The 24,818-nt window shown below is 37.4% G+C and overlaps 3 protein-coding genes across 8 annotated transcripts in view; 2 read left to right on the forward strand and 1 right to left on the reverse strand.

Moving 5' to 3' along the window:
* mrtfbb (myocardin related transcription factor Bb) overlaps nt 1–12,038 on the forward strand; it is a 54,098-nt gene extending 42,060 nt beyond the window's left edge. For 5 of the 6 annotated variants that reach the window (XM_067382513.1, XM_067382512.1, XM_067382516.1 and 2 more), the window contains 8 exons: nt 944–1,191; nt 3,455–3,623; nt 3,708–4,445; nt 4,532–4,663; nt 7,621–7,767; nt 8,214–8,348; nt 8,686–8,746; nt 8,832–12,037. In XM_067382513.1, coding sequence (XP_067238614.1) covers nt 944–1,191; nt 3,455–3,623; nt 3,708–4,445; nt 4,532–4,663; nt 7,621–7,767; nt 8,214–8,348; nt 8,686–8,746; nt 8,832–9,289 — 2,088 coding nt within the window. In that variant the 3' untranslated portion in view covers nt 9,290–12,037. Of the gene's footprint in view, nt 1–943; nt 1,192–3,454; nt 3,624–3,707; nt 4,446–4,531; nt 4,664–7,620; nt 7,768–8,213; nt 8,349–8,685; nt 8,747–8,831 lie in introns of all 6 variants that reach the window. The other variant, XM_067382514.1, reaches the window with a different exon arrangement.
* A 4,469-nt stretch (nt 12,039–16,507) lies between these two features.
* On the reverse strand, nt 16,508–18,207 carry snrnp25 (small nuclear ribonucleoprotein 25). The gene is made up of 5 exons (XM_067376180.1): nt 17,814–18,207; nt 17,579–17,669; nt 17,402–17,507; nt 17,254–17,328; nt 16,508–17,147 (listed from the first exon to the last, which is right to left on the reverse strand). The coding sequence occupies exons 1-5, from the start codon at nt 18,018–18,020 to the stop codon at nt 17,090–17,092; spliced, it is 537 nt and encodes a 178-aa protein (XP_067232281.1). The 5' UTR covers nt 18,021–18,207; the 3' UTR covers nt 16,508–17,089.
* A 231-nt stretch (nt 18,208–18,438) lies between these two features.
* Nucleotides 18,439–21,604, forward strand: polr3k (polymerase (RNA) III (DNA directed) polypeptide K). Its single transcript, XM_067382521.1, has 3 exons — nt 18,439–18,670; nt 21,280–21,367; nt 21,467–21,604. The coding sequence occupies exons 1-3, from the start codon at nt 18,560–18,562 to the stop codon at nt 21,592–21,594; spliced, it is 327 nt and encodes a 108-aa protein (XP_067238622.1). The 5' UTR covers nt 18,439–18,559; the 3' UTR covers nt 21,595–21,604.
* The last annotated feature ends 3,214 nt before the right edge of the window (nt 21,605–24,818 follow it).

A 24,818-nucleotide genomic window follows, 5' to 3' on the forward strand; every position in this document is an offset into this window, starting at 1 on the left:
AGTTTTAAAATAGAAATTACATTTATAAATGTCTTTACTGTCATTTTTTATCAATTTAATGTGTCCTTGCTGAATTAAAGTATTCATTTCTTTTAAAAAAAATCGTACTGAACTTTTGAACAGTAGTGTAAATCTTTAGCCAAAAACATTCTGTACCACAGTGTAAAGACAGGAGAGCAGTAGAGCTGTTGTTTGTCACTCTGAAAAGGTTGTTTACAACAACTTGTCAAACGTATCTTAGGCCAAATCAGTTTTAGAAGAGCAGCAGATGCAGAGCTACAAGTGCTAGCAGCCGCCTTCTGTCTTCAATTGGAGGTCAAGTGAAACATTCACACTCATAATGCACAGAAGAACAAACTGAAGCTGGTGACATAGAAACAGGAGTCAGGCAATAACTTGTGCATTTATCATAATCCAAGCCTTCAAAGCATACTCTGCATATTTACTACATGACAGAGGGTCACTGCTGACCTCTCTTCCAATGGTGCTTTGGGAAACCTGTGCACACATAAGCCGGCTTGAAATGGTGTTATTACATCCTGATGGCTTTCAACTCCCTTCCTCAGAAGCCAGACCATTTTCATGTGTATCCTGTGACTCAATATTTAGGAACAATGAGGGTCATGTCCCCTCCACACATCCTGTTTCCTCTTCCTGTGATTTTAGGTAGATGTTCATACATGTCCCACCTATTCACCAGAGTTGCAAACTTGTGGTTTTGCCCACAAATCACTCAGCTCCTGGTATTCTCATAGTGCTGACATCTCTTGTTAGCAAGAAAACTGAGCCAGTTGAAACATTATGGGAATCAGCTGAAATCACAAATCAAACAGACTGGTGAAATAATTCCAATGCAGCAGGGTGTTGACTGCGGTCAGTATGTTTGCTGTGTGATTTCAGGTGACACCTTTTGTTAAATTCTTCCGCACTTGTTTCCATGTAGCAAAGCCAGCCCAAACAGTCCAGTGACAAGAGTCGAAGCAAGAAGAATAAAGAACCCAAACCGCGGATTAAGAAGCTTAAGTATCACCAGTATATCCCGCCTGACCAAAAGCAGGAACCCAATGAAGCCCCGATGGACTCTGCATATGCCAGGCTTCTTCAACAACAGCAGCAGTTCCTGCAGCTCCAGATTCTCAGCCAACAACAACAGCATTACAACTACCAGACCATATTACCAGCACCACTCAAGTATGTGTCACACTTCCAATATAGTTTCCAACATTTAAGGCCCTTTCACATGACATGCACCCCTTAATCACAAGCTCCATGTGTCACTTTGACCTCAGCATGAAAAGGCGATTTTATCATTTAATAATTCACATAGTATGTAATATAATGTTTTAAATAAGTATAATATGTTGAATATTATCTGGAAGTCATAATATTCTGTCTATATCTAGATACATAGGAATAGTCTCTCTTTTTTTCTGCAATAAGAATAATAATAATGGGGCTGCTACAAACTATTGATAATAATAAATAATCAAAAACAATATTTCAATATTTATTATTTGGAAAATTGTCAGCGACGTCATTTTACATGAATGGAAAAACACATTTCTGGGGGAAAAAAACACATTGCTTGCAAGAAAAGTGGACAGCCCACAACTATATTTAATGGTTTATTTAAAACTAGATTTGTTTAATGTGTTTTCCTCCAATACATCTGTAAATGTTAGAAATGGATTATTCCCTATTGCAAAAAGACTTCTGTGCACATTGAACAGACTGATCACATTGGTCTACAGACAAAAATAAATATAGTCAAACTTAACTAATTCTGGGTCAATGAGAACAAAAATGATGCTTAAAATTGTTAATTGGCTCTAGATTAAAAGATATGCTATTGGGATATACTTGGGAATCACAGAGAATATGTGAGTGATAAAAGGAAATTATCTCAGTTTAATTTTTGACTGGATCTATGAATAAATCTATGACTGGGTTTGGAAAGTACTTACTTTTTTTTTTTTTTGGCAAAACTGGTATTGCGTCATACATGATGATATGAATTGCATCATATATGTGTGTATATCACAAGTAACCCTATACCAGTTTTAGAAATCATACTTCAGGGGTGCAAAACACCTGGAGGGCCACTGTCCTGCAGAGTTCAGTTCCAATCCTGCTCCAACACTCATACTTGTAGTTTCAAGCCTGAAGGACTTGATGAGCTGGATCAGGTGTGTTTAATTAATGTTGAAGCTAAACTCTGCAGGGCTATGGCCCTCCAGGAACTGAGTTTTGCATCCCTGTCATACAGTGCTCTCTTAAGCCCTGTTTACACCTGGTATTAAGATGCATTTTGGTTGTTTTGGACGACTCTGAATACAGGTTTAAACGGGGTCTAAAACGTTTTGAGCTTGTCCACTTTTGACCACTTCCAGAGGTAGCTGAAAACACATTTGACCGGATTGCTTTTGTGGTGTAGACGCTCATGTGGTCAAATGACCGCCTACTCTCCACCTAATGCATAAACATTATGGCAAGTGCGCTAGCCAGACAGGATTTAAACTTTGTTGGCTGGAGACTCAAGTTTGTGTTGAAGAAAAAAAAAAACGTACCAAGCAAAATGTTCTCTCATTCATTCCTAATTTCTAACACACACTCACCATGTTCGGCGTCTTGCTCTCTGCGTGTTTTTCCATCTTATTTTGTCCAAAAAACTCACACATTTACCCGCACATAGACCCTCCCCTTGAAGAAATCAGGACAGAAGTGGTTGAGAGTGGACAAAAGAGACAGATTAAAATACCAGGTGTAACCGGGTATGTGTCTCCCTCGTCTGCTTGTGATTCGATCGCCCAAAATGTGGGTTTCATTTTGCAAAGGGACATTTTTCACATTTCACTGAGTGAGCAGAAATACCTCGTACTTGTCTGAGAAGTGCAGATAACTTTAAATGGAGCAAATTGCTTGCTGACTATTGCTGGACAGGCACAAGAGATGCTCCATTTAATAAATACATGAGGCACAGAGTAGACACTGAATAGGACTAAACTATGTGCATAATAGTTTTTTGCTTTTTTGTTTCATAATAAATTTGATTTATATAACCCTTTTGCTGATTTTTAAAGTATTACATAAACATCGGTTACAGACTAGTGCAATTGCATATGATTCTGATATATCAGTTTCAGCTCTGACACTAAAAGGATTTATTTTGAGCCTGATTGCTTTTTGAAAAAGAAGTACGCAACTCAGAAAGGAATGTTAGCGTTGTGTGCTATGAGCGATAGCCTTTAAATAATGATTTCACCTATTAATCTTGTCTAACAGACCTGTCATCACCCCAGCTGTGGTACGGCAGTTCCTCACATTATTTTCCCTTTTGGCTCCTGTTGCCGCAAGATATACCTCTGCTTCTATTGTGTAGAAGGGCTGCTTATTGTGAATGATGAGGGAACAGGAAGTTCCCATTGCATTTAAAATGCCCCATACTCCTCTGCAGGACAGTAGCTGAGAGTCAGAACAGCTGCCCCAACATTACCCTGAGCACCAGCCCTAGTCTTCCTTCTCCCATCATGGTGTCTCTGCCGAGTGCGGCTCCGTCACGTCCCAACAACACCATGACCAGTCGTAAAACTGGGTCTCTGCCTGCCAACTTAGATGAGATGAAGGTGGGTAATATGCCCAATCATCTTTTTTTTCCCCTCATAAAATAGATAAATGTGCAGAAGTACAGTTGTTCTTATGTCTTCTAGGTGGCTGAGCTTAAGATGGAGTTGAAATTGCGTGGACTTCCTGTGTCCGGCACTAAGACAGACCTCATAGAAAGGCTTAAGGCCCACCAGGAGAGCTCTCAGCCTGCTACAACCTTGGATTCAAACATCTCCAAAACTGCTTTGCACCCCGAAGGCATGAGCACAACTCCACCGGTGTCTCCTGAGAGGTTTGAGGCCGCCAACATCAGTATGGAGGACAGCAGAGACAGTCCCACCAAAGCTCAATGCACTTTGTCTCCAGCCCACCCTCCGACAGGCACCTCACCCCTCAAACCCACTCCTGAAGACATGACCATGGACATCAAGGTGTCAGAAAAAGACCAGCGCCTCCATGAGAAGGAGCGTCAGATTGAGGAGCTGATGCGTAAGCTGGAGCAGGAGCAGCGGCTGGTGGAGGAGCTTAAAATGCAGCTGGAGGTGGAGAAAAGGAGTCAGCAAGGTGGAAGGCAGCAGCCTGAACCCAATCAATCAATCCAGGTCAAAGTGGAGAACGGCGCCTCCCCTAGCTGCAACTCTGAGCGGAGTCCCCTGCCACAAACTACAGGTGTGAAACAGGAAGAACCTCATGGCCAGATGCACCACACCCCAGTACAGCAGTTCTATATCAACACCCAGCAAGTCCCTCAAGTGCTGCATCAGCAGACTCTGATCAACACTCAGCCTGCCACACAAATTCTGTTGCCTATCAGCCTGCCCAGCAACCCTGTCAGCACACAGGTCTCTTAACATTTATGATATGCCAGTTCTATTTACAGTGAAGAAAATTTCGTATCTTATTTAGAGTTTTTCTTTTTACTTTGCAGGCGCAGACCATTCTCCAAACAACAATGCCCAGTTTGGCTCAAAGCATCATACAAACGCCACTTCTACAAACACAGACGTCCAATAATACAATGTTGCAACAGCATTCAAATCAGACACCATCTCCACCTCAGGTGAGAAAATCACTCCTTGTGTGATTTTCATCTAGCGAGTGTGTTATCGAGCACTAAAAACAATTTAGTACTCATATAACAATGTCTTTGCAACCACTCTGAACACTCTTAAAGGATTAGTCCACTTTTAAATAAACTTTTCCTGATAATTTACTCGCCCCCATGTCATCCAAGATGTCCATGTCTTTCTTTCTTCAGTTGAAAAGAAATTAAAGTTTTTGATGAAAACATTCCAGGATTTTTCTCCTTATAGTAGACTTCAATGGCACCAAACAGTTGAAGATCAAAATTAGTTTCACTGCAGCTTCAAATTGTTCAACACAATCCCAGATGAAAAATAAGGGTCTTATCTAGTGAAATCATTGCTCATTTTCTGAAAAACGTTTTAACCTTAAATGCTCATCTTGAACTAGCTCTCTTCTTCTCCTCTATTAGATTTCCAGCAGTGTAGACACTGCTAAGTGTATTACTGCCCTCCGCAGGTCAAAGTTTGAACTAATTGTTATATACTATTGAACTAGAATATTGCATATAAAAATTAGTTCAACTTTGGACTGTGGAGGGCAGTAATACGCTTAGCAGTGTCTACACTGCTGGAATTCAAATAGAGGAGAAGAAGAAGAGAGCTAGTTCAAGATGAGCATTTAAGGTTAAAACTTTTTTCAGAAAATGAGCGATGGGTTCTCATCTGGGATTGTGTTTAAAAATTTGAAGCTGCAATGAAACTAATTTTGATCTTCAACTGTTTGGTGCCCATTGAAGTCTACTATAAGGAGAAAAATCCTGGAATGTTTTCATCAAAAACCTTCATTTCTTTTCAACTGAAGAAAGAAAGACATGGACATCTTGGATGACATGGGGGTGAGTAAATTATCAGGAAAAGTTTATTTAAAAGTGGACTAATCCTTTAACTACTGAATGGTAACTGGCTTAAGGCTGTGACATAACATCTAAACGTTGTCCTTCGACCAATATTGGCCCATCATTGAGCATGTATCAGCCTAGTTTTTGCAGTAGGTTCACACCTCCATCAGTAACTCTCATACTACCCATCATATTTTGCGCAGTGAAAAATACATTGCAGAGCAAAGAGGAGACTGACAATGCACTGAAAGACAAGACAGAGCAGGTTATTTTTGGTATGAAACAAAGTCTCAGCTGTCAAATCGTGTCATTTTGTTTTTAAGAAATTCAAACAATAAATACATTTATGTGGCTCTTTAATGTGGCTTGACAGAACGCTGTATTGTCTCAGTTCAAGTGGCTCATGAACCAATAATCTCTTTACTACTAGTTATAGCACAAAAAAACATGAATGAACATCAGACGTTTGTTTCAACTGCTGAAAGACATCTATAATGTGACAACATACCCTCTGATGTTCATGTAACTCTCCTGTCTGGTTTGTTTGTTGGACAAAATGGCAGATTCTGCGTTATGATTGGTCAGATCGCCTGCCAATCAAACTCCTGGCAAAGAGTGAATTAAGCATACTGAATCGGTGGCATAGCCCATTGGTAAAAGAGATCACTCTGATTGGCTGTTCAGATTAGTGCGTGACAAGTCAAGGAACTTTGTACTTTGTTTAATGCCGCTTTGACTGTCGGGTAGAAGTCTTCTGCATAGCTTGCAGAAACAAAGGGGGGCGCTCGCGAGCACCCTTCTGAAAGCTAAAATGACAAATGGGACACCCTATGGCAGTGGTTCCCAACCAAGTTGGCCCCCCAACACGGCACATTTTGCACTTCTCCTTTGTCTGACACACCCATTTCAGGTGTTGGAGTTTCTACTAATAAGCTGATGACTTGAATAAGGTGTGTTTGATTAGGGAGACATGCTAAATGTGCAGTGTTGGGGGGCCTCCAGGAATGTGGTTGGGAACCTCTGCCCTACAGTCTCGTGGACTTTATGGACATGCGCACACAGTGGCCAATATAAGTCCACAAGTCCGAAAGTGCACATGAAGTGTGCCATTTGGGAAAGGGCCTGAATCCACAGTCCTAGCTCTTCCAGCTTCCATTATTGAATGACGGATTCAGACTACTGCCAACTGCTGGTATGGAGAGATATTTCCTCTCACACAGGCACAGAACATACATGCTAGTTGGCTGTAGTCTTTGTGGTTTGTTCAAGTGGAACGTTTTGGCCCAGACACACAACTATTTAAAAAAAAATAAATAAATTTGAAATATTATAGCAACTACCCCAAACTGCATGGTAACTGCCACTCAAACAACCAAACTAAAATAAACAATATAGTCTACCCTAGCACCTTCATGGGTATGCTAACATCCACTTAATACACATTAGCAATGCCCTGGCCATAGAAAAGTCCATATTAGTCAACCACTAATTCTTATATACAGTATTTTAGACAAACAAGGTAATTAGGATGTGTGTTATGCATAATTAAAATTAAAAAGACACCACAAATCACAACTGATACCATTTTACATCACAGTAAAATTATAACAGTCATACAACAATTAGAAATTCATTGTGTGCTCTAAGTTGTGTTGTTAAGCATATATACTTTAGGGTGCTCGTAGATCTTAACCTTTACTTTTGCTCTCAGTGTTCCGACACTTCATAAATCCAGTTCAGCTCACTATTGTGATGACAAGGCCCAGACGCATTTCTCTCTGATTTGGCACGTAGGTTGAAATGGAAAGCCTTTCTGAGGCCTGCAATGTGTTCTGTACTTATCTCTGATGTTGCCCTGGCAATAGCAGTTGAGTTCAGGTGATGCATTACCCGCTCAGCAACATCAAACACAGACCTGAATAAATAGGTGACAGAAGTAGAGAGTACAGAGAAAATCAGAAAGAGCACTTATCAAGAAGACAGGGAGTTGGTTCAAGAACAAGAGGCCTCTGTTTACACACTGATATACAAACATTTTCTTCCTCGCACTGTGCACTGGGCCTAATTCTGCCTTCTGATGCATGTGTTTGCAGGCTCTACCCCTGTGTGGAAGCTCACCTTCTGGGTTTGAGTACAGGCAGAACCAGAACCAGCCCATGGCAGACATGCCCCAGTGCTTTCTCAACAACTCGCCTAGAGTCTCGCCCAGACACACAACCCCAAATGGACCCATGAACAAAGTAAGACTAACTCTCTATTCACAGAAGTCTGTTCTGTATGGTCATATGTCTACCAAAGTGTTTTTTGTCAGCTGAAAATGTCCAGTGCTTGAGAGCGCTTTGGAGGTGCAGCATTTTAGCTGGTAGACCCTTGGAGGAACTGTTCCTCCAAGCATAATTTTTTCATATTAATAATGTGGGAGATATACAGACATCTGGTACATACGTGAATATTTAGAGACCAGCAATGTTAACTTCCCCTCTATTGACGGTTGGTCAGTGTGGTATTTGTCCCACCCCTTCTCCACTGTGATTGGATGACTTGGAAAAAGGTGACAGTGATAGAAACATGCTGACATGTGTGTACTCTTTCTGTGTTGTCTAGTGCTCCATTTTATCCTTATATATTACACTGTTAGCTCATTACCCATATTACACAGTTTGAAAGTTAAATATGTTTTGTTCAGCCTCCCTCACCTTGTCAGCTCAACTATATCCTTCAGCCATCAACGTTTCCCAATCACCTCAGCCCAAAGAGCAAAGACCCACCCCGCTACGAGGAGGCCGTCAAACAGACCAGAGGTCTACAAGCCACAATGCAGGTAATTTAAACTTAAGCAAGTAGACTCCATTTGATAGCATACACAAGCAGTAGAATGCACACTAGGAAGTTTCATCTTTATCCAGTGTCTGCGCCATTTCTCTCCAGAAGTTATGACTGACAAAGATGTCTTAGGATTTGTTTAAACTAGAGTTGTGTCTATCATTGTTGCCGTCTCCAGTAGTGTTTGTTCTGTCTATTCCGTTTCTTTTTTAACCATGAAACAACAGAAACAACTTGAAATGATGATATTTCCAACTCCACTTGAATGTTGCATACTTTTAAATGTATTTTGAACATTTTACCATTGTTTTAATACCTCATATTCTTCTGTAAAGGTTCCCACTGCCACCAGTCAGCACATGGATGATTTGTTTGACGTTTTGATTGAGAGTGGAGGTGAGAACTGTGAAAAGAACATGTCTTTGGTTTTAGCTACAATGTATTTGAAGAACTAAACCATTTTCTGTGCTTTCCCTCCCAGAAATATCCCCTCTGGCCAGGCATGATCCTTCTCTCGATAAACATCTGCCAGTGACAGTAAACATCACCACCCTGCCGATCAACACAGTGCTGTCACGTCCTCCCCCGCAGATACACGTTGCCCGCACGCCAACTCAGACCCAAGCGCCTCCACCCAGCCTAGTGGCCCTGGCCTCCGATAACCAGTTGGAGGCCCTGCTGGAGGACGCTGAGCCGCAGTCCCAGAGACTGATGGAGGAGCTCAAACACCAGCTGCTGGAGCGCCCCCACTCCCCCATGGACACTTCAGATCTGACCTTCACTGACACACCGTCCTCCACCCTCCATCTACAAGACACCGGCCTTGATAACATGGAGTGGTTGGACCTTACGATCCCAGGTCCTGCTGGGATCTCCTCTCCAACAGTCTTTTCATCTGATTTCTTGGACTCGACTGATCTACAGTTACACTGGGACTGAGCTCACAAAGGGATCAAGATCGGAGACATTCTGAAAAGATCTGATGACCCTGAGGGACCACTAACAGACTCACGTCTTGGCATCTGTGGATCTGGAGTGATACTCTGTGCATTCTAAACAGATGTGACCATTGATAGCTTAGCATTAGCTTTTCTCATTTGTGCCTACAAGTGCAGGTTTGTTTGCTGTTTTTGTCACCAACACCTTTCAAGGCAGAAAAAGAGAGACTTTTTTTTCACCTATATATTTAGGCAGTGACCTTCTGCTTTTTCTTATTTTGAAGCAGTCTTTGAAACTGCTGGCCTATATTATATAGAAATGATAGAATGTAGTTTTTTTTTAGATTGTGATAAGTATAATTTCTTTGAATTGACTATATATTAGATTCATTTCACACATTTTGGGGAAAGTAAGAATTATACACACAGTCATTGTGCCTTTACTATTTACGTAGTCCTGATACTCTCTAGTTTTAGAATCGAAGGGGATTGTTCATCCAAATTGAATATTCTCACCTTCATGTCTTTCTAAACTTGTATCTTTTTTCTGTGGAGCACAAAAGATGTTTTGAAGCTATTTCAGCTGTTTGGTCCATAAAAAGTCAGAGTTACAAAATTACAAAGCTATAAAAAGGACATAACGGTAGCGTAAAATTAATCCATACGACTTGATTAGTATATTCCAAAGTGGCAGCATCACTTTGTATGATGAACAGATTGACTATTAAGTCTTCACTCACTCTCGCATCAAAACATTTATCAATGTATGCATATAAATATTGCACTGAATATGGCATCAAGAACCTTAACGTTGGCATTAAATTAAAAACTTACGAAGAATGTGTAAAACTCTAGCAGGTCAAAAAGCTTACGCTACATCCTACAGGTAAGGCGTTCTGGCAGAAGCTAAATATTTTACTTCATAACTTGTTAAATATGGATTTTTTTTTTACACAAACACATCGTTCCGCTTCAGAAGGCCTTTATTAACCCCCCGGAGCCGTGTGGAGTACACATTTATGATGGATGGATGTGGATGTAGACACTTTCTTCAGCTCATACACATTTGGTGACGCATTCTGCCATTATAAAGCTTGAATGCGTCAGGATATTTATTAATATTTCTCCGATTGTGTTCATCAGAAAGAAGAAAGTCATATACACCTTGGATGGCTTTGAGTAACGCTTAGGCTAATTTTCATTTGAAAGTGAACTAATCCTTTAAAAATATTTACAAAAACAGCTGATAGCATTCTTCAAAATATCTTACCATGCAAGTTTATAACAACGTGAAGGTGAGTAAATGACAGAATTATAATTTTTGGGTGAAGTATCCCTTTTAACACAGAGTTTGCATATGTTAGACAGTTTTTAATGAAAACTGCACCATGGTAATTGTTCAAAATGTGGTCACCTTCATTGAAGGAACCTGATTAGTGTCACATTCACTATCAATTTCCATGGTCAGCGAGCTGTTAGCCATTGCATTAGGGTACTCGAAATTGTGGCAGCTAACTGATAACATTTAATGTATAAAACATTCAAATTGATCTAGTGAGTGGACTGGGGAAGGTCAGAGCTTTGCTTGCCAAACCCAGAATGGGGCCAAAGAGAGGGAGGGAGACTAGGGGCCATTATCATCTCTAACAAAAGAGTAGAGATATTGTGGACATGATTTAGCTCTTGCAGCCTAGCTGAACTGGCTGTGTTGCGTGCCTTGACCAGGGAAACAACACTAAACTGGACCAGTGAAATTTCCATATTCATATAAGGCGATTAGAATGACATGAGAGAGCAGCTGCGTTTTGATTGGTCACTCTTTACTGCAGCACAGTAGATGTTTGCTTTGAACTGCTGAGGCCTAAATTCACTATATTTCACAGATTTCGAGCTTCTTTCTACATAACCACTGAAGTGCAGGTAGCTGGCAGGTGATATGCCTTTGTGAATGTACCTAAACCTCATCTTCTCTGATTATTTGTAAGATTGAATTAGTTTTCAGTCAAAATGTCTTTTAGAGTTGAGATTTTTCTATAAAATGTGACAATGTAGCGACATCTGCTGGAACGTTTTGAAACAGACAGCTGAATGAATTTTTTTATCACCACTTCCTTTAGATGTTTCACTCTAATGTAGAGGATCTAGATGTATCACTTCTTTTGCAGCGTTTGACAGATATAATAACAGAATTCCCCCTTGACACTTTGTAAAAATATGCCAAATAATGCATTTACTTGACCTTGTACTGAATATGAACTCAGACAATCATTTCTATATCCAAACACGTTGTCAAAATGAAAGAATGTATTTCTATATTTAGAAATGTAATTACTATAGTTTGTCTCTATCAGAGACCCAAAGATTTTTTATTTTGTAAACATACCATTTTACTGCATTTATGCAGTTCTCATATATATTTTTCCCCCACACATATTTTATGGCTTTATAAATATTTTTTTGAGAATAAAAGACCCGTGGTGGAGCAAAAGCCTATCACAAGACCTCAGAGGAACCTATTTGTATACCTTTTTTCTTTCTCAACATGTCCATCAGAGTAAGTGCTATTTGTAATGAAGAAGTGAAGAGAAATATTTGAAACCCTTTGAAGTGCGATGTAGATCGTATGCCTGGTATTTTGCACAGTGTATATATTTTTACAATATACATTTTTATACAAATGTATTTGTGCAACTGTAAATATTTTTTGAGGTTATCTTTGTACATATCTTTATTGTATATACAGCCTTTTATCATTAAATTGTTTCTGTATTTGAACCCACTGAAATTACTTGTTTGGCCCTCCAAAGCACAGAACCATGTTCCAGCTCTGCACAACCTCAGTTATGATCCAAAGCAAGCTAACAACACAATAAATAAACTTAACATTTGACATTTTACCAGAGATAATATTTTTCTCAAAGGAAAGATCATAACTTATGGTCTACAAAATAAGATATAATCATTTTGAATTCCTTTTTATCAGCTGAAGAACTCATACTCTATTACATCCAAAAGCAATCAGGAATTTGGTCTCATAGTATTACGTCTTGTTTCCATTTTTTTACATTCCTGTTAAAGTTTAATGCTTAAATAACCTAAAATAAAACATAGCATTGAAGTTCAAACCAGAAGACTGGGAAGTCACCCTGAAAATTCAGATATATTCCATTTTCCTTTCTGTTTAGATAGTTCTGGAAAGTTTTAAGGCAAACCGAAAGGTTGGCTTGGTCCCTGCAGAGAGTAAACAATATCAGATTTCACAGTTGTATCCTGTAAGGCGGCATACAGGTAATTCCATGGGGATTGTCCCTGTAAAATTGTCAGGATGACATATCCAACACAATTCCAGCCACTTGTTGTGTGCGATAATCAAAAATAAGATTCTTCAGATGCTGGTGATTCAGTTCAACTGACATTATTAGAGTTCCTTTCCTCACAACTTTTTGCACGTGTGTATATTACTGCGACATTTTGGACATTTGTGAGTGACATCCTTGCAGGAATCCACGCAGAATGGGATTAAACAGCAGCCAGCAATACAACTGCATAAGAAACGGTCAAAAACGCAAATATGTCATGTATGTTAGAAAGACATAATGGTAATCACATACAGGACGTAAATGAGATTAAAGGATTAGTTCACTTTCAAATAAACTTTTCCTGATAATTTACTCACCCCCATGTCATCCAAGATGTCCATGTCTTTCTTTCTTCAGTCGAAAAGAAATGAAGGTTTTTGATGAAAACATTCCAGGATTTTTCTCCTTATAGTGGACTTCAATGGGCACCAAACTGTTGAAAGTCCAAATGACAGTTTCAGTGCAGCTTCAAAGGGCTTTAAACGACACCAGACGAGGAATAAGGGTTTTATCTAGAGAAACCATTGGTCATTTTTGAAAAAAATACAAATGTATATGCTTTATATAAACAAATGATCGCCTTGCACTTGCTTCCAAAACCGCACTTTCGTATTCTTCAAAAAGTTTACGCCGTATGACCTACACCTTCCCTATTCTACTTACGGAACAAACAACTGGCACTGCGTTCCTTCCGTAAGTAGAATAGGGAAGGTGGAAAGCGGAAGCACTTGCAAGGCGAGCATTTGTTTATATAAAGCATATACATTTAATTTTTTTTTTTTCGAAAATCACAGATCGTTTCTCTAGACAAGACCCTTATTCCTCGTCTGGTGTCGTTTAAAGCCCTTTGAAGCTGCACTGAAACTGTAATTTGGACCTTCAACCGTTTGGTGCCCATTGAAGTCCACTATAAGGAGAAAAATCCTGGAATGTTTTCATCAAAAACCTTCATTTCTTTTCAACTGAAGAAAGAAAGACATGAACATCTTGGATGACATGGGGGCGAGTAAATGATCAGGGAAAGTTTATTTAAAAGTGAACTAATCTTTTAAATAAAGCAAATAATGTAAAATATCAGACAACAGTTCAACTCACCAAAAAACTATGGAAATAAAACACATAAGATAGGTCACACTGCCAGCTTTGGTCATGACCTCAGTGGTTACAAACTGCCGGCAGAACTGACACTGTGTCTGAGAGGAGTGTCGAGGAAGTTGCTTTACATCCAAAATAACCTGCGGAGCTGAGAAAACAAACAAAAGCTGCTTTCAGGTAGCTCTCCTGTTGTATTTTGTATTTACATAGTTGTCTATGTAAATACAATGTTGTAAAATTTACACACACACACACAAAAAAAAAAACATTAGTTAATGTGTAACTATAACATGAGCTATACATTTGTTATTAATCTTTGTTAACGTTAGTTAATACAACAGTCCATTGTTTTTGGCTAATGTTCATTAAATAATATGAATATATAGCCTAATATAAATTAAAAATATATTAGTAATGCTGAAATTAACATTAAAGGATAAGAAATGCTTTCGAATTATTGTTCCAAGTTCATGTTAACTATTGTAGTTAACTAATGTTAACAAAAGGAACCTTATTGTAAGTTACCTTAAAAAAACTGTACTAACCTGGAAACGAAGGTGGGTTGTCCACAAACACGACGCTAGATGACCTAGTTGTGTCTGCAAAATAAAAACATATGAACGTATGACAACTATAGCCTACTTTTAAATAGTACATGGGTCAATTTCCAAATGTTTTGAGCATATTTGGCTAAAAACTTTTAAAGATAGTAAACCTCATTTTACCTATTAAATGAGAGCCCGCTTCTTGATCTCTCTCAAGTTCAATCTTCCTGTCAGAAAGAACTTTAAGCTCCTCGTCAATTTTTTGAAGTTCTCCACTTTCTTTGGAATACTCTGTTGGTCACAAAGATCTAATGTGAATAACAAATAATCTCAAAAAAATTAAACTCCAACTGTCTTTCACAGTTTCTTTGGCTTCATTTGTAAATTAGTTAACAGTAAACTATCACATAGTTCCATCTAATCGTACTAACCGTGCTCATTTTGGCCGTTGTTTCGCTTGAATTGGATGAGGATGGCCAGGACATTCCGTCGGTCCGTGAGCTGCTGTCTGCGAAAGGACAGCTTGTTCAACTCCTCATCGATACTCGACAAATGCTCATCAGATTGTTGAGGCATGTTGCGGGTTGAGAAGGTAGCTCACTTAAACCTCAGAGAGCCTCAAACATTCATAGTGTCCTCTCTGAAAGACATGCTTCACAGTTTAATGAGAGCGTCTAGTCAAGAATACAGAACCGTTCATTAGAAAGTTTCTTTCCTGATATGAAAAATACTACTGAACCCCAGCGCAATTACAATGTGAATAGACAGTAAACATCTGTTTTAAGTGGTTAAATCTGACATAAATAGTTACCCATGTGTGCAGTAGCCTCTCATCAGTCGCTCTTCACATTGCAGTATCAAGGAAATAGGAGGCTGGTCATACTGTTATATAACTGTAACAGGAACAATATTTAAAGTGTGTGGCTTACCTGTATTTTACTAAATTCATGTCATGTCACGACGACTGCAACTGTATAGTTTTACAGTATATCTGGTGAGACTATATTAAAATAAGGGGGAAAAGACTGCACTCTTAAAAACTTATTTGTATCATATTTTATTATTTTGCTCAATATACACAAAATCCCACAAATATGACTTTAAAGCACTCCATAAGACATGTAGTTACAGTGAATCAGATGTAGTTTTGTGTTTCTACAATGTGTATGTTAATAACACACGAGTCTTCATTAAGCAGACCTAGCCAACATTTGCAACCTTGCATGATGTCCTTGTATTTGCATGACAGTTGGTTTGTTTTTTTAGTTGTTGGTTGTTTGTTTGTTTGTTTGGTGTTTAGTAAAACACAATTTATGTACATTTTTGGTCATGGTGACCACAGCTGCCAAGTTCCAAAGAGGACAAAAATGCACCATAAAAGTAGCCCATATGGCTTGTACACTATTCAGAATCTCCTGAAGTCATACAACTGAAACGTAGGTTGTTATTCACCGGAAATCTTTCCTTTCGCTGATTTTTTTTTTTTTTTTTTTTTTTTTTTAATTAAGACAGCTGTGGTCACTTAAAGGGTTAGTTCACCCAAAAATGACAATTCTGTCATTAATTACTCACCCTCATGTCGTTCCACACCCGTAAGACCTTTGTTCATCTTCATCAAATTAAGATATTTTTGATGAAATCCGATGGCTCCTGAGGCCTCCATAGGGAACAATGACATTTCCTCTCTCAAGATCCATTAATGTACTAAAAACATATTTAAATCAGTTCATGTGAGTACAGTGGTTCAATATTAATATTATAAAGCGACGAGAATATTTTTGGTGCGCCAAAAAAACCAAAATAACGACTTATATAGTGATGACCGATTTCAAAACACTGCTTCAGGAAGCTTTGGAGCATAATGAATCAGTGTGTCAAATCATGATTCAGATCACGTGTCAATCCGCCAAACTGCTGAAATCACGTGACTTTGGCGCTCCAAACAGCAGATTCGACACAAAAGATTCACAATGCTCCGAAGCTTCCTGAAGCAGTGTTTTGAAATCGGCCATCACTAAATAAGTTGTGATTTTGGGTTTTTTTGGCGCACCAAAAATATTCTCGTCGCTTTATAATATTAATATTGAACCACTGTACTCACATGAACTGATTTAAATATGTTTTTAGTACATTAATGGATCTTGAGAGAGGAAGTGTCATTGCTCCCTATGGAGGCCTCACGGAGACATCGGATTTCAACTAAAATATCTTAATTTGTGTTCCGAAGATGAATGAAGGTCTTATGGGTGTGAAACGACATGAGGGTGAGTAATTAATGACAGAATTTTCATTTTTGGGTGAACTAACCCTTTAAGTGTTGTTGTGTGGAAAAGAGAGGTTAAAAGCATTCAGAGGCAAAAAATCTTCAATGTTTTCCCTTTTTTGTTCCATGGAAAAATAGCAGTGTAAAAGGTTTGAAACACCATGAGAATGAGTTTTAAAGGGATAGTTCATCCAAAAATGAACAATTTGTCATTTACTCACCCTTAAGTATGAATTTCTTTCTTCTGTTGAACACAAAAAAAGATATTTTAAAGAATGTTGGTAATCAAACAGTTGACGGTAGCTAGAAGGAAAAAAATACCATGAAAGTCAATGGCTATCGTCAACTGTTTGGTTACCGTCATTCTTCAAAATATCTTCTTTTGTGTTCAACTGAAAAAGGAAATTCATACAGATTTGAAACAACCTGAGGGTAAATAAATCATGACAGAATCTTTCATTTTTGGGTCAACTACTCTTTTAAATGTCTTGACTATTTACAAATTAGAGCAATACATGAGGACTGGCATTTGTCCCTGTTCATTTTTTCTTCAATTTCTTCAAAAAAGTCACTTCATCTCTGTTCCTGATCCCATAGCTGAGGATAGAGGAAACACAATCATATTCAATCACATCAAAAATCATTATCGCAATTCAAAGCAACAATTGTGCACCAAATGAATAAAAATTTTCACAGCACTCACTCCTTCAGCTTTCTCTTGTCATCTTCTAATTTCTCTCCATTGAAGACCAGATGAAATGTCCTCCACACGTATTTCCTGGAGAAGATAAGTAGATTAGGAAAAAAATATTTGACAAAATCATATACCTGACACATTTTTCATGTCTTACCAGCTGATGTGCTTGACACCTCCCTCTCGCTGTTGTTTCAGCTCCATATATCTGCGAATGGCTTTCTTGAGGTCCAGAACCGTAGCAGACTGCACAACCACAATAGCTGTGAAGAGATTTGCTCCAGTTAGAATCAATAAATCTTTAACAATTCAGACTGACTCCAAGAAAACTCACGCATGACTTCTCCATCAGCCTTACAAACGCGAACAGTCATGGCCTGACCGTATTCCAGAGCCACCTGAGAGTTCACCTCCTCCAATGTGACCTGAACAGGTGGAACACAAAGACTTCAGAGAGCACAAAAAGTCTACATTTTCTGCATAAAGTAAGTAATACTTTGAAATACTAAAATAAACAGTTCATTTCAACATTATTCAAACAAAAATGTGATTGTTATTTGATGTTACACCTGAATTGGCAGGTCACACAGTAAAGGGTCCTGCACAATTAGAGCCAGTCCTTCCTCGAAGATGTCAAGAAATTCAGAATGTGGCAATGCCTCCTCATCCTCCTCTTCTTCTTCTTGTTGCTCCTCTTTCATTTCATCTACACCAGTTTTCTCCACAAAATCAGCCACGTCGACATTGTTTAGGTTTTCTTGCTTTAATTCATCCATTTTTAACTGATAAGCGAAAACTTCTTGTTTTAAGAGTAAATACAGAAATACAAGACAAATATAAAAGTGTCAGGTTCTTTCCTAAGTTAACAATGAATATAAATGGAGTTTATAAATAATACACTCCGCATCTTTCTGATGAAGCTGAAGCTGTTGCGTTCCAGCTTTCTTCACATCTATCTTTACAAACACGGAGTCGGAACATGTATATGATGCACCAAACTTTAGTTCCGCGTAATTTTCTGTATCATATTTCTGGTATTAGCTGCACAATTCTTAAAATGTTGATATTTTAATTTAACAGTTTTATTTATCTTATGAAACTGCCTGGTATATATCAAATAAGTTATACCCTATTTATACCCCGTAATCAATATTTCATTGTGTTCTATGTTTCATATCGAGCCTATAATAGTGATGCACGTTTATCATCAAACGCTTCCTGTAGAAACTAGAGATGTGAATGTGTGTAAACACCAACTTTAATTTAATCAGCAATACCAGTGTTTGGTATACAGTATTACATATAACCGCTGAAAATGCTTCTGTTTTGCCCGACTTGTGGGAATGTGTTAATCGTAGAGGAGGGACAAAGATGCTTCAGGTTTGCGTGTAATACATGTCCATATGTGCACAACATCACGAGGAAGGTAAGAAGTGTGAAGTTGCCACTACAAAATATAAACGTGTTTGGTTTGAAACACGTGATAATGGAACACATAAAAATAATCTGAACGTTCGATTCGAATGAAATCAAAAGATGAAGTGATGTGACAGTTCGATTCGAACACTTGATAAGGTTAACTTTATAACACACTAAATTTGCATTAAACAATGTGAGTATTCCATTCAAATACATGTAATATGTGAGCATTGTGTAAGCTTTTCTTATACAACATGAAATAAGTTTGAGTCAAATATTTATTTTATTTCTTATTCATTCATATCAGTGGCTGCATCCATAAATGCATACTTCACTACTATATAGTAGTCGAAAAACAGTACACAACTGTAGGCAGAGCTGGGTAGATTGCTTATGAATTGTACTGATTACAAATTACATGACAAAATTTGTAATCGGTAATATAATCTCTTAGATTACACATTTTTGGTAACGTAATCTGACTACTTTTGGATTACATTTAGATTACTTTTGTGCTAATAAGGGTTATTTGATGTCACATATATTGTAGTATAATCTTGTACTGTTTTGACAGATAAAAAGAAAAATCTATATTCCAAAATATATATTCTATTCACCAACAAGAGCCTCAACAGATTATTTTTAAAGTGCAATGTATGGACAGTTAATACTTCAAAATACAATTTTGTAAATATATTACAAAAACAAATATTCTTGTTGTTTCTGATTTCTCTGCACAATTCCTCACCCCTCACCCTCACCGCCGGAAAAACTCAAAGAATCACAAACGTATACAAGTGGCAGTATTATTATGGAAATAATATAAACTTTATAAAAATGAAAAATTAGGAGAATCAGTGAATTGTGAACAACTTGCTGCCATTGTTTAAATAATATGTAATCCATAAAAAAGTAACTGTAGACGGATTACGAGTATTTTAAATAGTTTACTCTAATTACATGTACTTGATTTTTGGAATCTGTTTGCGTAATCCAGATTACATGTAATCCGTTACTACCCAGCTCTGATTGTAGGTGGCAATAACAGTAGTATGTCCGTATTATGTATGTAAAACATACTTTTTTAACTGTAACAAGGTAAATACTTATGCAAAAGATGAAGAACCTACTTAGAGAGTATGCTGTTTTGGACACTGCCACTCTCTCTGTCCACCAAGGGTTTCTGGCCTGAGAAAGGTTGATAAAAGACCTCTGGATTAGTATTATAATTAAACTCTGGTTCTAAAATCATCCATGGTGGGTAATGCATCTTAACTCCCTATCCAGTTTGGTAGGTTATTTTGTGTAATAAATTGTGTCCTCCAACATTAGCAAATCAATTTTGTCGCACACTGGACGAGAAGTGTAATTTCTTTAAAATTCAAACACTATGGTCCAGTTTCACAGACATGGTTTAGATTAAGCCAGGATTAAGCCTTAGTTCAATTTGGACATTTAAGTAGCTTTTATAAACATGCTACGGAGGAGGATTAGGGCCAAGCAATAATTAAAAAAATAAAACCATCTCGAGATTGAAGTTGTTAAATTTCGAGAAAAAAGTCGAGATAAAATGTTGAGTATAAACTTGTTAAATTTTGAGAAAAAAATCGTTAAATTGCGAGAAAAAAGTCAAGATAAAATGTTGACAATAAACTCGTTAAATTACAAGAAAAAACTCGTTAAATTTAGAGAAATAAGTCGAGATAAAATGTTGAGAATAAACTTGTTAAATTTCGAGAAAAAAGTCGAGATAAAATGTTGAGAATAAAGTCGTTAAATTTTGAGAAAAAAGTTGTTAAATTACAAGAACAAATTCGTTAAAATATGAGAAAAATGTCGTTACATTTTTAGAAAAAAGTTGAGATAAAATGTTTAGAATAAAGTAATTAAATTATGAGAAAAATGTCATTAAATTACGAGAACAAATTTGTTAAATTACGAATTTGTTCTCACAATTTAACGACTTTTCTTGTAATTTAATGACTTTATTCTCAACATTTTATCTCAACATTTTTCTCATAATTTAACGAATTTGTACTTGTAATTTAACGAGTTTATTCTCAACATTTTATCTCGACTTTTTTCTTGAAATTTAACAACTTTAATCTCGAGATGGTTTTATTTTTTTTATTATTGCTTGGCCCTAATCCTCTTCCGTGAGGTGCCTTAGGGGGAAAAAAAGAAAAGAAAAAAACATTACTGGTGTGCATCTTTAGACAAAACAATGGCACTGACTCAGTGCAAGTTGCTTTCAGAAAAGCGGGAGAAAACTGGGAGAATGGTTTTAAAATGGCAACCAAAAAAAAAAAGTTGCTGAGAATATTTTATTTTCAAATCTATTTTTATGGTAGCTGCAAACAATGAGATTACATGTTGTAATATTAAAAGCTTTCAGTTCAATAATTCAGAATACGATTTCATAATAAATATATTTAAAACTATGAATGGCCAAATTGGCTGGTGTGAGTGAAAAAGTTCATTTCAAACCCTGATTAGAACATCCCTCAAAAACGCTGTTGATGTAGGTCCCTGGTTTTTGAGATGCTGCCAACATAAAGCTTTCTGATATAATATATATCCGATGTGCGTTGAAATAATGCTCGATTATTCTGACAGGTAAATAACAGAAAGTACCCCAAACTGAAGGAGGTTGATGATGTTCTCGGGGGCTCTGCTGCTTGGGAAAATGTGGATTCCACTGCAGGTAAGACAGTGTATTATCCTAATGTAATAACTTTCACACATTCTGGTGATTTTTAAATGATTTATTTTGAGTAAAACATTTTCTCATTTTTCCTTGAAGAACCTTGTCCAAAATGTGAGCACCCAAGGGCCTTCTTTATGCAGATTCAAACTAGATCTGCTGATGAGCCAATGACAACTTTCTACAAGTGCTGCAATCTACAATGTGGGCATCGTTGGAGAGATTAAATCAGTTTTGGACTTCCTTTGAGACTCAGAATGTGTTCATAATAGAATATTCTGTTTTCATATAGAAAATGTGATATTTATTTCTTTTGGAGCCAAAAGCATGTCATCATTTATATGGATTGAAAACCTTGGACGCCCTTTACACATGAACTTTATTCAATAACTGCAAAAGCATGTGTATGTATCATAACTGATTTACAGCTGGGTTGTTCTGGCCTCATAACCGTTTTTGTGTGTATGTGTACAAGTAATAAAATGACTACTCGCATATGATATAGTCTTTTTATTTGTTCAAATAATCATTAAGTCCATAAGTTTTGTTTTACATACACATTTGAGACTTCAGTTGAGCGTGGCATCTGTTGTAGTGCCACAGATTATTCTCAAGGCATCTATCTACAACTGCATTCCTGTAACACAAGCTTGACATCTACTGTCTGCAACAGCATCAAGTCACTTCACAAAGCAAGTAGACCTACATAGTCAAGAGCATATTAGATTAAAGGGAGCCAGCCTGGATTGTGCAAGTAAACCCCATGAACATGCATATTTACTGGAGATTATCTTTCAGTAATCAAACAGACATCATGTAGTTTGTGTGTATTTTTGATTTGCGGATGATGGACAGGTATATCTTTATGATATTATAGGTCTTGGTTCTTCTTTGATGAAAGCTTGGTGGGATGAAGATTTTTTTTTTTTTTTCCTTTTTTTCTTTTCTCCCAGTCAGAAGATAGACTTCTGGTTGTACTTTGAAAACATAATTGAAAGTGTCAAAAGTTATTTTTGTAATGCCTGCAAACACAAATGGGGCAAAGGTGCAAATACTATGAAAATTTTAGTGTTCGTTGGAAAGATCCGATTGAAAAGATTCACTTACAATGAGATAGCAAGTTTGAATACATATACACACACACACACTAGCGATTGCTACATTTTTTCCTTCATGTTAAATACTACAATGGAAAGACGGAGATTCTGATTCTTAAACGGCTATAATATTGGCAGATTGTCTACATGAGAAAGATGATTATCTGAATCTTCATTTAAAGCTACAGTATGTAACATCTGTTTGATAACATATTAGTGAAAGAGTGAAAAAAATCTTCCAAATGTCATTAAGCCCAATCCACTTTGATAAATCTATAATAACGATTTATGTTTTAAAGCTGTCGGGACGGATTTTGTGGTAAAAATAGCATACGTACATCATTCGCCCATGCGTGTCACGATTTATCCGTGATATATCCGTACACATATATTCACGTTTATGTTGTGGCAGCAGCGTAAAGATAAAAGTTTACCGCCACAACAAATGAGAAAAATTCACCGTGAATCACTTAAAATGGCAAGCCTCCGGGAAAAATCGCGGATTGTATAAAGAATTCATCGAACACCAGTAAACTGGTAGCAGAGCCGAGCGCATTTTGTTTCTTTTTTAACTGCTACAGGCCAAAAGTTACGTAGTGTAGCTTTAAGGAAAATGGAGGTTTAGTTATACAGTGTCTAATCACTGCTGATGTAGCGTTTGAACTTCTAACCATTAAATCACATTTTTGGAGCTATTCAGAAATGATCAAATAAAGGAAACAATCTCTTGGGATGATTCCTGAGAAATTACAAATCTGACCACAAAAATTTTGAAAAATTGGGACAAATCAACCTATAAATCCTTGTGGCCTTTCACACACAGTTTTAATAATACAGTCCTTATATATATATATATTGAGATATATAGTGTCTTAAGCACTGCGGATGTATCTTTCGTACCATTTCAGCAGTAAATCACATTGTTGGACAGAGCAAAATGATTTGAAAGTTTACACTTTCACAACCAAAATGACCAATATAGAAGAAACAATCTCTTTGGATGATTCCACAGAAATCACAATCTGACCACAAATAGGAAAAATAAAAATCAGGACAATCATCATTTAAATCCTTGTGGCCTGTTACACACAGTATTAATAAGTGAATGGTTAATCTGCTTTGAGTGATGAAGCCCAGTGCAGCAACAAGCACAGCTTGACACACTGATGGGACATATGGCCCAATAGAGAGCTATGCAAGATTACAGTGATGCCATGCAGCGCGCTTCATCATGCTGGTGAACTCCAACAGCAAAGCAGCTTTGAACAGCCGTTACAAGAAATATCTTCCCTTTTTGAAGAAGACAGCTTCACCATGTCAAGTTGAACTTGAATTGAAAAAATAATGCATCAGCCGCTTCTAAACATGTTGTTGTTCAACAGGGCTGGGCAGAATAAATGTTAAAGGATGCTTATCTGTGATTAGACATGATTCTACACTGATCTTGCTAATCGACAAACACAGACCTACCTTATTGATGACTGGTAAACTGACCTGGATAGCCAATGATAGTTTATAGGAGGCTCAAACAGCTTACTGACGACACAGAACAGCTAGTATAATGGTTTGAAAAGCACCGTGGCTATAGTTTTGATTCACAGTTCAAAAAAAAATTAAATGTATATTGGTTGAATTTCACAAATATGACCCTAATATGAACTGCATGGCATATTAAAACACCACCAGCCCCAAGTTATCTAAATCCCTAAATTTCTAAAAGGAGATTTAGATGGACATACACATCCCTTGTTAATAGAAACCTTTCATCTAAAATGACACATCTGCATGTTACATAGATAAGCATATCAGGTCGACTTCAAATGAGTCTTGTCGACAAATATACAAAACAAAAGTGAAAGAAACTAATTTCCATAACATTTGCATAAAATGCCAAATATAGAGACATTTTTCACATGTGAAAGCAACAACGTTACTCCAGAACTTGAACGGTCCCAGACCCAGTCATCTAAGACTTTTGTTTTAATATGTTAAAATAAAATAATAATGCATAAAACAATAATCCTACAATCCAACAGTACTGTCGCTGTAGTGAAATCATATCGTTTCGCTACTCAAGGTAAGCATTTTCACATATTCTCAACACTTTGTTCTACTGCTAAAAAAAAAAAAAAACAGTTCTTTGAGGACACAATGTAACCCTGACCATTGTGCATATAAAATGTACCGAACCTTCATGCCCCCTGCTTCATTTTAGAGGCGTCAGTAACTACATCAGGTGCCTGTAAATTAAAAGTGAGAAATGGCTAGAAATACGAGCAGTCAGCTGGGGCAAAATGATCACAGAGCAGACGGAAAAGAAAGTGAGTCGTCAACACCCACCAGAATGAGGTCAC

Source organism: Chanodichthys erythropterus, chromosome 3 (genome assembly GCF_024489055.1).
Source record: "Chanodichthys erythropterus isolate Z2021 chromosome 3, ASM2448905v1, whole genome shotgun sequence".
In the NCBI taxonomy this organism is placed as follows: domain Eukaryota; kingdom Metazoa; phylum Chordata; class Actinopteri; order Cypriniformes; family Xenocyprididae; genus Chanodichthys; species Chanodichthys erythropterus.

What these genes read in the sequence shown, in the direction of transcription:
- snrnp25 (XM_067376180.1), bottom strand. Translation starts at nt 18,020, where the DNA reads ATGGATGAATTAAAGCAAGAAAACCTAAACAATGTCGACGTGGCTGAT. An exon ending in TGTGTGACCTGCCAATTCAG is followed by an intron (nt 17,670 to 17,813) that starts GTGTAACATCAA and finishes CCACCTGTTCAG; the next exon opens with GTCACATTGGAGGAGGTGAA. An exon ending in GGTGTCAAGCACATCAGCTG is followed by an intron (nt 17,329 to 17,401) that starts GTAAGACATGAA and finishes TATCTTCTCCAG; the next exon opens with GAAATACGTGTGGAGGACAT.
- polr3k (XM_067382521.1), top strand. Translation starts at nt 18,560, where the DNA reads ATGCTTCTGTTTTGCCCGACTTGTGGGAATGTGTTAATCGTAGAGGAG. An exon ending in TGCACAACATCACGAGGAAG is followed by an intron (nt 18,671 to 21,279) that starts GTAAGAAGTGTG and finishes TTATTCTGACAG; the next exon opens with GTAAATAACAGAAAGTACCC. An exon ending in AAATGTGGATTCCACTGCAG is followed by an intron (nt 21,368 to 21,466) that starts GTAAGACAGTGT and finishes TTTTCCTTGAAG; the next exon opens with AACCTTGTCCAAAATGTGAG.